Source organism: Bos indicus x Bos taurus, chromosome 16 (assembly GCF_003369695.1).
Source record: "Bos indicus x Bos taurus breed Angus x Brahman F1 hybrid chromosome 16, Bos_hybrid_MaternalHap_v2.0, whole genome shotgun sequence".
NCBI classification, from domain to species: domain Eukaryota; kingdom Metazoa; phylum Chordata; class Mammalia; order Artiodactyla; family Bovidae; genus Bos; species Bos indicus x Bos taurus.
Window position 1 is genome coordinate 66,999,825 of NC_040091.1, and position 17,021 is coordinate 67,016,845.

At 39.8% G+C, this 17,021-nt stretch overlaps 1 protein-coding gene across 1 annotated transcript; it reads right to left on the reverse strand.

Moving 5' to 3' along the window:
• Positions 1 to 630: 630 nt before the first annotated feature.
• Positions 631 to 8,338, reverse strand: PTGS2 (prostaglandin-endoperoxide synthase 2). Its single transcript, XM_027565599.1, has 10 exons — positions 8,097 to 8,338; positions 6,923 to 7,039; positions 6,670 to 6,813; positions 5,842 to 5,985; positions 5,012 to 5,193; positions 4,329 to 4,412; positions 3,971 to 4,217; positions 3,400 to 3,686; positions 2,755 to 2,902; positions 631 to 2,605 (listed from the first exon to the last, which is right to left on the reverse strand). The coding sequence occupies exons 1-10, from the start codon at positions 8,146 to 8,148 to the stop codon at positions 2,196 to 2,198; spliced, it is 1,815 nt and encodes a 604-aa protein (XP_027421400.1). The 5' UTR covers positions 8,149 to 8,338; the 3' UTR covers positions 631 to 2,195.
• Between the last annotated feature and the right edge of the window lie 8,683 nt (positions 8,339 to 17,021).

Genomic DNA, 17,021 nt, shown 5'->3' on the forward strand with positions numbered 1-17,021 from the left:
AAATGACAGAGCCAATGAACCTGGTATCAATGATTCACCCAACTGAACTTAATCTCTCCATCTTTCAACTTTCTTTTAAATTCTGTTCCTCCTTAGCAGCTTTGCCTTATTCTTTGCCTTTTGTGTACTTTTTCCCCTACTTCTTTGGAAGGAATGATGCTAAAGCTGAAACTCCAGTACTTTGGCCACCTCATGCGAAGAGTTGACTCATTGGAAAAGACTCTGATGCTGGGAGGGATTGGAGGCAGGAGGAGAAGGGGACGACAGAGGATGAGATGGCTGGATGGCATCACTGACTCGATGGATGTGAGTCTGAGTGAACTCCGGGAGATGGTGATGGACAGGGAGGCCTGGTGTGCTGTGATACATGGGATCGCAAAGAGTCGGACACAACTGAGCAACTGAACTGAACTAAACTGAAGATTAGGCAATGAAAATAAGTTTGTTGCTATCTCTCTTCTATAGGACAAAGCACCCATTTCTAATACAGTGTTTCCATGTATGAGAGATTATAATAGTGACCTTAAGACCTCTATATGATGGAGGGCAGAACAATGTCACTAAAGGCCAGTCCGGTTTGGAAGAGATAGGAGAATAATGCTTTAGAGAAATCATCTCATGACAAAGATATACAGAAACAGTCAAAATTTATTTTAGAAGAGGTTTTCAATTTTTAAATAATACAAAAATAAACAGCTATTTGTTTCAACACTTACAGTTTACATAAATTAATTTAATCATAGTCTGAGGCACCAAAACACTCATATATTCCAAATTCCCAGATTCAGTCATTCAGATATTTAACAAATCAGTTTTTTAAAAAAATCAATGAAGGTAACAGTTTTTTTAATACAAGCTCTTCTACTATTGACTCTTTATTAACCATAAATCATTTAAACATAAAATCCTAAAAATTCCCCTGAGTTATTTCTCTTTAATGAAATTTCATTTTTCTCCCTTTGCCTAACAGGCATACCTGTTCAATTATTTACATAAATACTGATTTTCAGTGCATGATTTAAAAATATTAAGACCCACAGTGCTTTGTAAAGAATGTTTCTCCAGAAGTTAGGGGTGAATGAATTAATGAAACATCCACAAGTCCTTCAAAAACGTACACACTGTCAGTGTCAGCACATCCAGGGTAACGAGACAACGTTCTCTGTGGGCTGGTGAGTAGGTAAGCCTTAAAGGCGAATTCCAACTTTCCATCTCAGTATACCAGAGTTGGATTCCTCACATGTTTTCACAAATCTTAATCCAAACACTAATGTTATAGTAATAATTTGGAGAGGTAATCCCACAAGATACACTGATTCTGACATAATGCCAACAAAGAACATCATGTAGCCTTAAACCCAGTTTATAATAGTCATCCTAAGAAGACATAATAGCTCTCAATAAATTAATATACAGTACCAGAAAATGTCAACTGACAATGAGATGTGGAAAAGAAGCACTGTCTCCCTGGGAACTATTCAGCAATTATTTGCTTTTAAATGAGGAAAGACATTAATTAGAATAGGAATACGTTCTTGGTGTCGAGAACCCCCTAGAGCTTTAAGGTATTGGGCTCTTAATCAGGTTATAGTTTATTTGTAAAGTTCTTTGCCTTTCACTTAAAATGAATGTATACCTTTTTGTAAAGGCCTTTTGTAGTAGTTTTGAGCTGAGGATTTCCTGAAAACTTGCATAAGTTCAGGTAAGAAAGTACAGGCAGAGTCCAAAAAAACACACTCAGACCTTAAAACCAGGAAAACAAAATAGTCGAAGTAAACTGATCTGAAAATGGCTAAAAGGAGACTGAAAAGGACCAGTGAGTAGACAGCTGTTTCTCAGGCATCATAGGAGACACCCTGGAAATATGATAGTGTCGAAATGTGCAGCATTTTGTCATCTTGCAACAGCACTTACATGTTCAAACTTAGCTTTTGTTCTTATTATAAGTTGAAATTCAAGTAAAAAATGTCATACTCATTTCCCATTGGATTGTACAGAAGAATGAAAACTGCTTTCCCCTTTAACTTGAAGAAACTTCGACATCTTTAAAATCAACATGAAAATCTTCACAAGCATGACCCCCTTTTTCTCCTTAACAGAAGATGTTAAGTAACACAAGGAGTTTCATATAAATATTAAATAATTAAGTTAAAAGAAACAGTTCATATAAATAAATAAATATGATCGCTAGGCTTCTACAGTTCGGTTGAACGTTCCTTTAGTAGGACTGTGGGGTTGATATCATCTAGTCCAGAGTGGGAAGAGCTTGCATTAATGGTGACCGTTTTGGTGAGGTGCGTATCTTGAACACTGAATGAGGTAAAGGGACAGCCTTTCACGTTACTGCAGATGAGAGACTGAATTGAGGCAGTGTTGATGATTTTAAAACCTACTTCTCCACCGAAAGTGCTAGGCTTCCAGTACTCGGGAGAGCATATAGGATTACCCATAAGTCCTTTCAGGGAGAATGGTGCTCCAGCTTCTACCATGGTCTCCCCAAAGATGGCGTCTGGACGGGGCTTCTCTACCAGAAGGGCGGGATAAAACTCCATGGCATCTATGTCTCCATAGAGCGCTTCTAACTCTGCAGCCATTTCCTTCTCTCCTGTGAGGGTGACAAGGACAGAGATACAACCAATGTCAAACTTTTGACAAAATGAGGAGTTTTACCCCTTCGCTCAATTTGCTTTCAATTTCTCTGTTGTTTCCATTTGCCCCTTGACTCTTTGAAGGAGTTTAGAAACCGTTTCCCACCTGTAAGTTCCTCAAATGATTCATAGGGCTTCAGCAGAAAACGTTTGCGATACTCATTAAAAGACTGGTATTTCATCTCTCTGCTCTGGTCAATTGAAGCCTTTGATACTTTCTCTACTGCGACTGGAAGATTCCTACCGCCAGCGACCTGTGGAATATGAATTAAATTGTAGAACACATTAATTGAGTTTTAGGCATATGTAAGATTTTTTTTTGTTTTTTTTTTTTGGCCATGCTAAGTGGCCTGTGGGATTTTAGTTCCCTGACCAGGGACTGAACCCAGCCCCTCAGCAGTGAGAGCAAGAAATTCTAACCACTGCACCACCAGGGAATTCCCAAGATTTCTATTTTAAAAACATCCCTTGAGTGCCAAGTAGGTAAACTGAAGCTACCAGTGGAGACCTAAACTATAAGTTTGGAATATTTATAGATTATTTCTATGATTTAGATTATAATGGTAAAATTATATTATAATCAAGATCATATAATATTAAATATATATATTACACAGCCTTCTTATTTCAAGGAAAGATTACTAGCAATAATTAATCTTTCAGTAAGTTTAAGAAAAATCTTTCCTGCAGCAGACATTCTAGTTACCAACCAGTCCGTGGTTTTATTTTATTTTTCACTAATAATGCTTACCCTGCCAGCCCTTTGCCTGGTGAATGATTCAACAAACTGAGTGAGACCATGTTCCAGTAAGACAGAGTTGTTATAGATAAACTGCTGATAGTTGTACTCCTGACCATCAATCTGAAAGACGTCAGGCAGAAGGGGATGCCAGTGGTAGAGCGTGTTAAACTCAGCAGCAATACGGTTCTGGTACTGGAACTGTTGGTTGAAAAGCAGCTCTGGGTCAAACTTCAGTTTGAAGTGATAGCCACTCAAGTGCTGCACGTAGTCTTCAATCACAATCTTAATAGTTTCTCCTACAGGCACAAAATAAAAAATTGAAAACATGAATTCTTTCTGCTCACAAATGTTCAAGCAACTGAAATGCAACTGGTCATTTGGCATTCCTATCTAGATTTTCTTTTCCTCCATTGAGAGGTAGGTGTCTGAGCAATCCAGCTGAAGGACTGAATGAATATGGAGCAGGTGATTGTACATGCATGACACTCCCCCAGAATTATATTCCTCCCAAGCAAAGGAAACAAGTTAGTTTTCTTTGAGGAAGAGGATTTTCTTTAAGTGATTTGCTCTTCTTGCTTACCTATCAGGATTAGCCTGCTTGTCTGGAACAACTGCTCATCGCCCCATTCTGGATGCTCTTGTTTAAGCACATCACACACTCTGTTGTGTTCCCGTAGCCAAATGGTGGCATACATCATCAGACCAGGCACCAGACCAAAGACTTCCTGGCCCACAGCAAACTTCAAGTGTTCAGGAACATGAGGCGGGTAGATCATTTCGACCTGAGTATCTTTGACTGTGGGAGGATACATCTCTCCATTAATCATCTAAAAAAGTATCAGTAAGAAGAAGTAAGAAACAAATTTTCATCATTAGAGATTTGGAACATAGGTGGGTGGTTAGTGGTAATGAATTCTTAATATTTAAATGGAACAAACCTGATATTTCATTTTTCCATCCTTGAAAAGGCGCAGCTTATGCTGTCTCTCTAAAGATTCACCATAAATGTGACTTAAGTCCACCTAGAAGATTATGGAAAATTTTTGATTTGCTACTGAAGTTGTTCTTATGTAAAATGCCTAGGATGTATTTATTACTAGATAATGTGATGATGTAGTTTGCTTTAAAATTTTCAGTAACACATTTTTTTTCACAGCCACAAAATAATAAATTAACTTGCTTATCCACTAAAAATAACCCCATAGCTTATAAATCTAAATGTCTCCTATTAGTGTCTCATATGGAACCTGTATAAGAAATTTTCACTCTAATTATATGATATTTCTTTTAAAAAGCAGCAGAAAATGTTTTGATATAAAATACTTATTCATTGAAGCTATGTCACTGAAACCCAAGAGATAATAATGCTGCAAAAATCTCACCTTATAATATTTAAGGCAGCATAATCAAGGTAACAAATTTTTTTGAAGACAACTTTTTTGCAGATCCAATATTTTAAACTAAAAATATGAGTCAAACTACAAATAATAATCTGTATATACGTATGTAAGTATGTGTTATGTATTTTTTTATTCAACCAGTGAGATAAAATGGAAACTCCATTAAGGTTTTTACACATAGAACTTGATTTGCTACAAATTCTCATTTAACTCTGTCTCACCCCATGGTTCTTTCCCTTAGTGAAAGCTGGTCCTCGTTCAAAATCTGTCTTGAAAAATTGATGGGTGAAGTGCTGGGCAAAGAATGCAAACATCAGATTTGTGCCCTGGGGATCAGGAATGAACTTTCTTCTTAGAAGTACTTTTTTCACAACTTCTTTTGAATCAGGAAGCTCTTTCCTCCCTATAAAAAATGAGAAAGCCAAAATAAGAACCCATCTATATATTTAAGGAAGCGGAGAGTGAACTGTCAATTTACTAGGGTCTTCTTCACTTACAGGAAAAATACAACTTTGAACAGGATCATATTAATGGAAGTTCTAAGATATAGGGGAACAGCCTCTTACTGAATAATCTACTTTAACTAGTATCAATTCAGTTTTAATGAAAGAATTTGAGAACATATGACATTATACCAAAATGTCTGGGCTTCCCTGGTGGCTCAGATGATAAAGAATCTGCCTGCAAAGCAGAAGACCCAGATTCGATACCTAGGTTAGGAAGATACTCTAGAGAAAAGAATGGCAACCTACTCAAGTACTCTTGCCTGAAGAATTCCATGGACATAGAAGCCTGGCTATCCACAGTCCACGGGGTCGCAAAGAATCAGACACAATTGAGTGACTAACATTTTCACTTTTTCATACCAAAATGCCTATTTCCTTCCATGGAATAGTTTACATGGACTCACAATTTCAAAAAATATCCAGAGATATACATAAGAAGGGAAAAAATGGTTTTATTAACAAATAATCATAGTTTGGGATCAAAATTTCTAGGTATCAATCCAATCCCAGTTACAGTTAATATAACTCTGTCTCCTCTCACTCACCTTTCACACCCATGGGTGTTGGGCAGTCATCAGGCACAGGAGGAAGAGCTCTGGTATAATAAGACAGGTTAGAAAAGGCTTCCCAGCTTTTATAGCTGTAGTGCACATTATAAGTTGGTGGACTCTCAATCAAATGTGATCTCGCTGAAATTTTAGAGGAAAAAAAATGTTATTTGTTCCCATCCACAAGGCAAATCAATGCTCATTTTTATTGTATAATGTACAAAGTGGCACTAGAATAAATTTAATTTAATTAATACAAAGATACTCTATTTTAAAGCAATCATACTTTAAAGCCTGCTACTGGTGCTCAAAAAAGAGGAAAGAATGATGCATTAAAAGGCATCTTTGATAAAGTATATATTCTTTACAGAAGATGTTTTGGTCTAGCCATTTTCATTTTTTTCAAATAACCATCCACTTATTGTTCAAGAGGCCCATGAGCAAAACGTCTGTGCTTGACACTCACATTAGAAATAAAAGTTACTTTCTCGCCGACCCCAATCCAAATTATTCATTTATTTTAATGGGTGCAATTCTGTGCCCCATGGCCATTCAATAAACAACTGGACCAGGCATCTTTCACAAACTGTGGAGAACAGTGAAGGTCAGCAGAAGCATGCAGTATTTTAAGTAGAATTCTGCCTGTGAGACAGAACTTTAGAAACTTCAAGGGATTCAGATGTCAATATTTTTGGCCATTAAGATAGTAGGCAAACTAAAATGGTATATTTAAACATGTTTTGAATTAAGTTTTAAAATCTAAAATTTGTAAAGTACATTTCTCTTTGAGGCAGCTGAGAACACTAGAAAGTGATGTGTACTTACACGTCAACACATATCTCATAATCATATTTCGCAGGAAGGAGATCTTATTGACAATGTTCCAGACTCCTTTGAAGTGGGTAAGTATGTAGTGCACTGTGTTGGGAGTGGGTTTCAGGAGTAATTTTATTCTTGTCAGAAATTCGGCTGCAATGAGAAGAAAAAGAAATTAACGGGACACATTATAAGCACAATTCTGTAAAATGATAACTGTATATACCCCATTCCAAATGAGGGCACTCAACAACAAACTTACGTGTGGTACAGTTTTCACCGTAGAATCCTGTTCGGGTACAGTCACATTTATACTGGTCAAATCCTACACTCATACATACACCTCGATTCTGGCATGGATGGGAACAGCAAGGATTTGCTACAAAAACAGTACAGACAGTGAATGAATAATTTTTCAGTGTCAATCTTAAGCATTTAATTGCTTTACTTACTATGAGTCAACTTCACAATAAAAAATTCAAGAAATATACAGGTAGTCATGGGAAAACTTTTTTTTTTTTCCCCCCCGACTTGCCTCACAGAATGGTTATAATGTAGAAATACCAACTTCCTTTTCTAAATAAAGGTAACAGAATATTCCACCAGGGAAATCATGTTGCTAAATTTTTCTTAGAAACTTTAGATGCTCAAATTAGCCTTTAGAAGAGGCTCAAAGTAGGACTTTCAAAACTAAAGTGAATAGATCAAGTATTTTAATCAAACTTTGGGGTTTTTTTTTTTTCCTACTTCTTTCTTCTCTGTCATAAAGCTGGATAAAGATCTGGAGGAAGAACATTCTAAGTTGAGAGGAAAACAAGTGCAAAGGCCCTGAGGCATGCCTGACAGCAGGAGAGGGAGAGCTGGAAGCTAAATTCAGAAAAGGTGAAGGCAGATCCTTCGGGTTTTATGGGAATTTGGGTTTTATTCTACGTGTCAGGAGAGATCATTGAATGATTTACAGTATTAAGGTGGCGTGACTTAATTTACATTAAAAAAAACGACAAAAACCAACTATAAAGAAATTTGCAAAATAAAAACAGCTTGCTTTTAAGCTATTCTGTTTATCTTAAAAAAACAATCTGGTATTCCCTGGGACGGGAAAGCACTAACTAGGGAAATTGTATAATACAATTATTTTCATTCAATAGCAGTTAGGTGCTATACAAAAGCACCTCACATATATTGATCAGATCTTCTTGTGACAACCTGCAAATTAGTATCCCCGTTCCTATTTAGCAGATGAGAAAAGATGGGTGCAATAACTGGCCCATGAAGATCAGAGCTGAGGGCAAAGCGGGGCTATCCGTCCGGACTCGGCCTCTGAATTCTGGGAGTATTTATAACACCTGGAGTTCCCGGGAGAAGTCTGAGCAGAAACTCAGCCCGGGTGGACGGAGCCGCGGAATCCCGGGCACAGGCGCCAGGAACTCACTCACCTGCACCGCTGAGCGCCACGGCAGCGCAGAGCAGCAGGGCCCGGGCGAGCATCTCGGCTGCGGGCGGGGCGCGGGGCCGGCGGAGGCGTGGAGGTGCGCGGATCGGAGCTGCGGGGCCGGAGGAGGCGCGGTGCGGAGTTCCGGGGCGTCCTCTGACGTTCACTGCGAGTCCTTTGACAACTGGAAGCTAACGGAGAGGACCTTCCTTTTATGCGTGAAATAGCCCACGTGACGGCATGACTGTTTCTTTCCGCCTTTCCTTCCCCCCTTCCAAAACTTTTCCCCCTCTTTCTACTTAAACAATTGCGCAAGACCCGGGTTGGGGTAGGATTTCTTTCTTTTTTTTTTAGCTACGCAAACTAGAAAATCGGAAACTTGGGGAGTCGCGCTTGGCTTCCCTACGGTGGGTGCAAAGAGGATCGCCCCCTTCCAGTTCAGACCTTCCAGCGCCCCTCGGCCGGTTTCTCCGCCGCTGGCGCCGGGCTTCGCGCCAGATTCCTTTCCTTCTGTCGCGGTTGGGACCGAGGCTTCCGAGAGGGGGTCCGAGGTAGATTTTCTGGGTGAGGGCGTGGGTGGGGAGGGCGGCCTCCTGGCTTGCTTCCTCTCCCGGAATTGATCAGGGGGCTGGGACGTTCCGGAGCGCAGGGAATTCCCTCGCGCGCCCCCACCCCCGTCCCCCCACGTCTGGTCCCTCGGCTTTTGGGGGCCGAGGAAGTCACAGTCTGGAGAGACTGGGGAGAATCGGGCCAAGAAAGGCTGACATGTTTTACTCATGTCATGTATTTCAGATGTGTCCTGGTTTCAGTGACTACTCTTAACCTCGTGTAGATGTACGCACATCCATTAATTTTTAATTTTTTATTAATACTTTAATATTTTTATTAATACTTTAATTTTTTTATTTTTTTACTTGACCGAATGAACTGTAATAGCAGTAGTCAGTGTATACGTACCTGTAGGTTCTTTTTCTAGCTAAGTTGTTTTCAACATAAAAAATACTGTTCTTCATGCCACCACCCCGACGTTGCTTCTTGGAGAGAGGAAATAAAGGTAAATTCCTCCCCTCAAAACTGACCCTGAGCACTTATCCTGTAAATAGTCAATCTGAGATTGAGGGGTCACCGCTGTAACCTCTCCTCCCATGAACAAGTGAAGCGGAGGTGACCGGGATGTTTAAGGATGCTCACCGTCCAAAAGATCTGCTTTATGGCATTTCTTTCTCTGCTGCAGTGATTTTCACTGTTTTGGTCGCCAGCTCTTCACAGGAGATACCAATTGAAGGAAGTAGATTTTTAAAGATTGGTTTGTGTGCATGTTTTCTGCCTACTTCTCTAGGATAATGAGTTGTGACAAAGGATTAAAGTACAACATTACACTCACTTTTCAGTTGTCTGGGTTTATTAGGGCCAGTTTTCTAGGCTCATTTTGGAAGGTAATTTGATGAGGAATTCGGATGGAATGGATATGAAGGAAGGGTGATTTTGACAATTTTCAATTTCATCATCTTTTGCATTTGTTTGATTCTGTCTTGTGGTCGGGAGGGGTGTCTGAAGGTGAAATGCCACCCCCCTCCCCCACCCCCCAAAAAAGAGAAAAGAAAAAAGTAGCAGCATTGTAGAGCCCTTTAAAAAAAGACAATCATCTTTTTTTTCAACATTTTGCTTAATGTGATTCTACGTGAGACAAATGACTAAAATTCCATCTCACCCAGGAAGCCTTTCTCCTCTAGTCATATTTAATCATTCCATTTGTGACACTCCCATTTATTGTACTGAGTCGTACATGAAATTTCAACTAAGAGCATAGATGTAAACAGTCTTTTAATAATTCCAGTTTTCTGTTTCATTTTAAGTGGTAGGATGTGTCTACTCAAATTTTAAGTGGATATTTAGGGTTATCAATTTGAGTTTGGTTAGACGCCAAGGAAGAATTCATATTCTGACTCTGTTGGCTTTATATTGTAATCCTGAATTCATTTTGAAGTCATCATCATCATTGTCCTCATCTGATCTTAATTGTATACCTGCTGCATATAAAAGTGTGTTCTATTGTTTGCAGGGAGACTAAATTCAAAGTGAGAACAAAACAGGGTGTTGCGAATAATCACATTTAGACTACTTGGAACTTAAAGAAATTGAACTCCATTTCATAGTGGAAATTCAATTAAAAAATACCTATTCGGTTAAACTACTTGGTTTAATCTGTAACTTCTGTAGCACAATAGAGAGAGTTGCGTATACCTATGTTGTCAGAAAATAGTTCAAGGATAAAAATGACACTTTAAGGATGGGTGCAGTTTAGAAAGGAAGTCCGCTTATGGACTTGAGGGAAAACTGTTATGATTTATTAACTTTGGTAAGTCTGGACAGTAAAATAGAATGGGTAGTGCATTTGGGGATGCTGATCATGGGGGAATATTAAATGTCCCAGACCAAATCAAAATGGCTAAATCCTGTCCTGTGTGGAAAAGTACTTTGATTATTATGCCATGATGTGTCACAGCATAAAAAAATAAGATTATAATCATGTGAGATTTATGTTTTTCACCTGTGTCTGTGTTTAGTGTTTCTGTGTTCATTTTAGACAAATACATATATCTGTTATATAAAATGCATTAGTCTCTGAAATTTGTTGGAGAATTCTGTTAACTAAAAATAAGAAAGCATATTAAAAAATCTTCCAGAGCATTCTGCTGCGTTTTACTGCCCCCTTCTGCTGCTTCAATTTTTATTAACTTCTTTTTCTCTCTTGATTGTTGTAAAGATCACTAGGTAGATTTTGTGTCTGATGTTACAACATTCTTAAAAGTCTACATATGCAGTTTTCATTTGAGATTTAACCGTCATGAATATACTAAAAAAGGAATGAAATATGTGTTAGTTGAAGTAATAAGCCATTCATATGAGCTAAAAGAAAATGAACAGTAAAGACTATTAATACCCAAAATTCCAAAGGCACTGACATTTTCAAGGGAGATATTTCTTACTGCTTTGAGCAGGGTTCTACCATTCAGGGGCTTTCCTGGTGGCGCTAGTGGTAAAGAACCCGCCTGCCAATGCAGGAGACATGAGAGATGTGGGTTCGATCCCTGGGTTGGGAAGATCCCCTGGAGGAGGGCACAGCAACCCACTCCAGTCCTCTTGCCTGGAGAATCCCATGGACGGAGGAACCTGGCGGGCTATAGTCCATAGGATTGCAAAGAGTAGGATACAATTGAAGCGACTTTGCACACACACACACACACACACACACACACACACGCACTATTCAGACATGAAAGGATGGTCATATCTACTATCTTAGACGTGGAACTTTTTTCTATCTCCCTGTCTTCACCTTTATCCTATTCTGATTCACTCAAAGATAGTGGAGATTGCCCTTGTCTTTTTTATTCATGACAGGCTGACTAGAAAGACAGCTTTACTATCTTGCATCTTGCCTGAAGAGACATTTTTAACAAGGTTTTGCCACAGTGTACATCTGTTTCTTGAAGGGCAGAAACAGATGTACCCATAAAAGTACCCATAAAAGACCTCTACTTTAGTCTTTCAGTGCATGCGTGCATGCTAAGTTGCTTCAGTCATATCCGACTCTTTACAACCCTCTGGACTGTAGCCCTCCAGGCTCCTCTGTCCACGGGATTCTCCAGGCAGGAAGACTGGAGTGGGTTGCCATGCCCTCCTCCAGAAGATCTCCCCCACCCAGGGATCAGACCCACACCTCTTACGTCTCCTGCATTGGCAGGCAGGTTGTTTGCCACTAGTGCCGCCTGGGAAGCCCAGACTTTTAGTAAATCATGGTTGTTTACCTATTCCTGACTACACAAGATAGGAGTTTCAACTAGAAAAACAAGAGCATGTGGACAAAGAATGTCACCTCTCATTTCAGTAAACAAAGGATGTAAAACCCTCAGCCACTGCCCCCTGCCCCCACCCCAGCCTGATGGTCAGGACAGTGGCTCCCGAGGGGAGGTAAACAGGCTGCCACTGCAGTGACTGTGCGCCCCGAGGGGACTCAGGGTGCAGAAAAATGGAATAGTGGCCCTATCAAAGAAAGCATTTCAATACTCCCAGGGTCTTGCATCTTCCCATGTGTGGACAGAACTAAATTCACTAGCTTCAGATGTCTGTTTTCTTTTGATTAGCAGGAATCTTTTGATCTTCCACTTCCTGGGTTTTGGGGTTTTTGTTTGGCAAAAACACTTGTATATCCTGACTCCTTCTTTACCTCTTCAGAAAAGTCCTTCAGAGTTATCTGAGAGATGGTATCCTGGGGTTACCACCAAAGAAAACATAATTCTCACCTTTTACATTGTGTAGGTTTTTTTTTTTTCCAGTTGACAAGGACAAACATTAAAAAAAAAAAAATCCTTGTCAAATAAACCAATGGAGAAATACCAAACAATATCTAGTCCTAAGTTTTACTTTAAAAAAGTATCTCCTTTTTCTCAGCTTAGTTCCTGGATAGATTTTTCTTTTCCTTTGTTTTTCATGGTTGTATATCATAACTACTAAGGTGAATCAAGGTAGATTGAACATGGTCTTTGTGTTAGAGCTAGGAATCCTAAAAGGGGAGAAGGAAATACAAGAGAATGTGAGCAGGGCGTGCTGGGGCCAGCATAATGAGACCACAATGACACTGACGGATTAAACCCAGTTTAAATGAGCTTGGAAGTTGCCACTCTATCCTAACAAAAATCTGAACAAAGTGAAAACTCAAAATACTATTCTTAGATCCTCCAAAGAAGTGAGGTGACAGGATAAAAAGCTGCCCTCAAAATTGGAGAGGGCGTCCATGGTGGTTCAGCCATAAAGAATTCGCCTGCAGTGCAGGAAACACGGGTTCAATCCCTGGGTCAGGAAGATCCCCTGCAGAAGGAAATGGAAGCCCATTCCAGTATTCTTTTCTGGGAAATCCCATGGACAGAGGAGCCTGGAGGTCTACAATCCATGAGGTTGCAAAAGCATCCACACGACTTAGCAACTAAACAGCAACAGCAACAAAATTGGAGAGATTGGCCATACAGAGAAGCACAATTTACCAGAACAGAAACCTACAGGCAAACACCTCCTTGAAAACCAGTGCCTATGTAGGGAAACCCAAAGAGTAATGGATTGGGCTTAGTCACTCATTGTGTCCAACTCTGCAACCCCATGGACTGTAAACTGCTAGGCTCCTCTGTCCATGGGGATTCTCCATGGAGACAACGATACTGGAATGGGTTGCCATGCCCTTCTCCAGGGGATGTCCCAACCCAGGGATCAAACCTATGTCTCCAACATTGCAGGCGGATTCTTCACCATCTGAGCCACCAGGGAAGCCTGAAGAGTGAAGCGCACACACACATATCTTGAATAAACCTTAAGAGTTAGAAATTCCAGGGGCGGGGGGGGGGGGGGGGGGGGTGGCGCGTCTATTTAGTTTCATGAGTTTTACTTCCTGGAACTCTGCCAACTTCCCACAGTGAATTACCAGGAAAAGAAAAAAAATCCCCTTGGAGGACTGGCAGGGAAGCAGGGGAAAAATAACCATTTTGAAATATGCCAGAGCATTGTTCTTTTAAATTAGGCTCAAAAGAAATTGTATTACCAGAGGCTAAACTCTGGGAATTTTATCAGAGCCTAAATGACCTGGGGAAAGGATGTACTCAAACTCTAGCACCCTCTAGCCATGTCCCACTTAATCTGTGGCAGTGGGGAATGGAGGAACACTTGTGACACTCACAGCTCAGAGGCATAGGCTGAGTAAAACACCGAGACCTGATCACAGGACTCAAGAAGACTCGCCCACTCCACCCCTCCCACCACATTGCTAAAGGCCTATTTATCAGAGTGCTTTTCACCCAGTACACCTTGCCCAGCTTTCAAAAAAAAAAAAAAATGGCAAGTCACGATGAGAGACAAAAAACAGTTGGAAGAGGCAGAGCGAACACTGAAACCAGACTCAGAGATACAGCACAGATGGTGGAAATATAAGATCATGAGTGCTGATGGAATAGTAATTACTGTGCAAGAACAGATGGGTAATATAAGCAGAGACATGGAAATTCTAAGAAAGAATAAAAAAAATTCTAGAGGTCAATAACATTGTAATAGGAATGAAGAATGAATTTGATGAACTTAGTAGGCTGGACACGTCTGAGGAAAGAATCTCTGAGCTTGAGGGTATGAAAGTAGGTACTTCCAAAATCGATAAAGAAAAATATGAATAGAGAAAATACAGTGTTAAAAAAACAAACGTAAAAAATAGCCAAGAATTGTTGGAGAACTGCAGAAGGTGTCAAATAGATGTAATGGGAATAGAGTAGGAAAAGAAAGAAAGGAATAGAAGCAATATTTGAAGCAATATTAACTGAGAAATTCCCTAAATTAATCACAGATCCAGGAAGCTCAGAGAACATCAAGTAAGGATGTGCCAAAGCACCAATACCTAGGTGTATTATATTAGACCTGCAGAAAAGAAAATATAAAGGAAAAAATCTCTAAAGAATCTAGAGGAAAAAAAAACCTTACCATATATACAGAACAAAGATAAGAATTATATCCTATTTCCCCTCAGAAGCCATACAAGCAGGAAGAAAATGAAATAAAATGTTGAAAAAACAACAACATAGAGTTCTGTATACTGGGAAACTAACCCTCAAAAGTGAAGGAACAACTTTTCTCAGAAAAAAGTTGAGGGAATTTGTGGCCAGTAGATCTGCCTTACACAAGAAGTTCTTCAGAGAGAAGGAAAATTATGAAAGTTAGAATCTCAGATCTACAGAAAAACAAAGAGCATTAGTGAAGACTAAGAGTAAAATAAAAACTTTTATTTTTCTTATTTTTAATTGATCTAACAAGTAGCAGTTTGTTCAACATAATAATGGTAAAAGTGTATTTAAGGATTATAGCTTATGTATAGAAGATCATGGCATCCGGTCCCACCACTTCATGGGAAATAGATGGGGAAACAGTGGAAACAGTGTCAGACTCTATTTTTCTGGGCTCCAAAATCACTACAGATGGTGACTGCAACCATGAAATTAAAAGACGCTTACTCCTTGGAAGGAAAGTTATGACCAACCTAGATAGCATATTCAAAAGCAGAGACGTTACTTTGCCAACAAAGGTTCGTCTAGTCAAGGCTACGGTTTTTCCTGTGGTCATGTATGGATGTGAGAGTTGGACTGTGAAGAAGGCTGAGCACTGAAGAATTGATGCTTTTGAACTGTGGTGTTGGAGAAGACTCTTGAGAGTCCCTTGGACTGCAAGGAGATCCAACCAGTCCATTCTGAAGGAGATCAGCCCTGGGATTTCTTTGGAAGGAATGATGCTAAAGCTGAAACTCCAGAACTTTAGCCACCTCATATGAAAAGTTGACTCATTGGAAAAGACTCTGATGCTGGGAGGGATTGGGGGCAGGAGGAGAAGGGGACGACAGAGGATGAGATGGCTGGATGGCATCACTGACTCGATGGACGTGAGTCTGAGTGAACTCTGGGAGTTGGTGATGGACAGGGAGGCCTGGCGTGCTGCAATTCATGGGGTCGCAAAGAGTCGGACACAACTGAGCGACCGATCTGATCTGACCTGATAGGAGGTAAATTACAGCTTATGTATAATAGGTAAATTACACCAAAGGAAGAGGGAGGAATTCGGAATATTTTATTATGAAGCATGAAGTGGTATAATGTTATTTGAAAATGGAATTGGTTTAATTGCAAATGCATATGATGACCACTTTAATATTTTTAAGCATAATTGATATGTTAAGAAGGAAGAGAAAATAGAGTCATATAAAATACCCAATTAAAAGCACAATTATCAGAAAAAGAATGGAAGACAAAAATAGGAACAGAATACAAGGAAAACAAGTAGAAAAAAGTTAATATGATAGATAGTAATCCAGCTCTATCAGTAATCACTTTAAGCAACAATGGTACAAATATATCAACTAAAAAACAGACATTATCAGAACAAACCAAAGAAGAAGACCACCTATATGGTTTCTACAAGAAACCGCCTTAAATATAAAGACACACACAGAATAAAGTAAAAGGATGGAGAAAGATACACCATGCTGCTGTTGCTGCTGCTGCTGCTGCCGCTAAGTCACTTCAGTCGTGCCCGACTCTGTGCAATCCCATAGGTGGCAGCCCACCAGGCTCCCCCGTCCCTGGGATTCTCCAGGCAAGAACACTGGAGTGGGTTGCCATTTCCTTCTCCAATGCATGAAAGTGAAAAGTGAAAGTGAAGTCGCTCAGTCGTGTCCGACTCTTAGTGACCCCATGGACTGCAGCCTACCAGGCTCCTCCGTCCATGGGATTTTCCAGGCAAGAGTACTGGAGTGGGGTGCCATTGCCTTCTCCAGCAGTAGACTACTTTACTCAAAAACACCAGAATATAGGTACTTCTCAAGGTCAGAAAGAAAATACACAAAAATAAACCACATTCTGGGCCATAAAAAAGAACATCTTAACAAATTGAGAATGATAAAAATCATACAATGTATCAGACCACATGGAATTAAATTAAAAATCAATAACCAGAAAGATAACCAGAAAATTCCCAAATATTTAGAGATTACCAAACACACTCCTAAATAACACATGGGTCAAATTAGAAATAACAAGAGACATTTAAAATTTTTAGTTCAGTTCAGTTGCTCAGTCATGTCCAATTCTGTGACCCCAAGGACCACAGCATGCCAGGCTTCCCTACCCATCACCAATTCCCGGAGATTACTCAAATTCATGTCCATTGAGTCGGTGATGTGATCCAACCATCTCATCCTCTGTCGTCCCCTTCTCCTCCTGCTTTCAATCTTTCCCAGCATCAGGGTCTTTTCAAATGAGTCAGTTCTTTGCATCAGGTGGCCAAAGTATTGGAGTTTCAGTTTCAGCATCAGTCCTTCCAATGAATGTTCAGGACTGATTTCCTTTAG

What these genes read in the sequence shown, in the direction of transcription:
- PTGS2 (XM_027565599.1), bottom strand. Translation starts at nt 8,148, where the DNA reads ATGCTCGCCCGGGCCCTGCTGCTCTGCGCTGCCGTGGCGCTCAGCGGT. An exon ending in ATGGAAAAATGAAATATCAG is followed by an intron (nt 4,218 to 4,328) that starts GTTTGTTCCATT and finishes ATACTTTTTTAG; the next exon opens with ATGATTAATGGAGAGATGTA. An exon ending in ATCATTTGAGGAACTTACAG is followed by an intron (nt 2,606 to 2,754) that starts GTGGGAAACGGT and finishes TCACCCTCACAG; the next exon opens with GAGAGAAGGAAATGGCTGCA.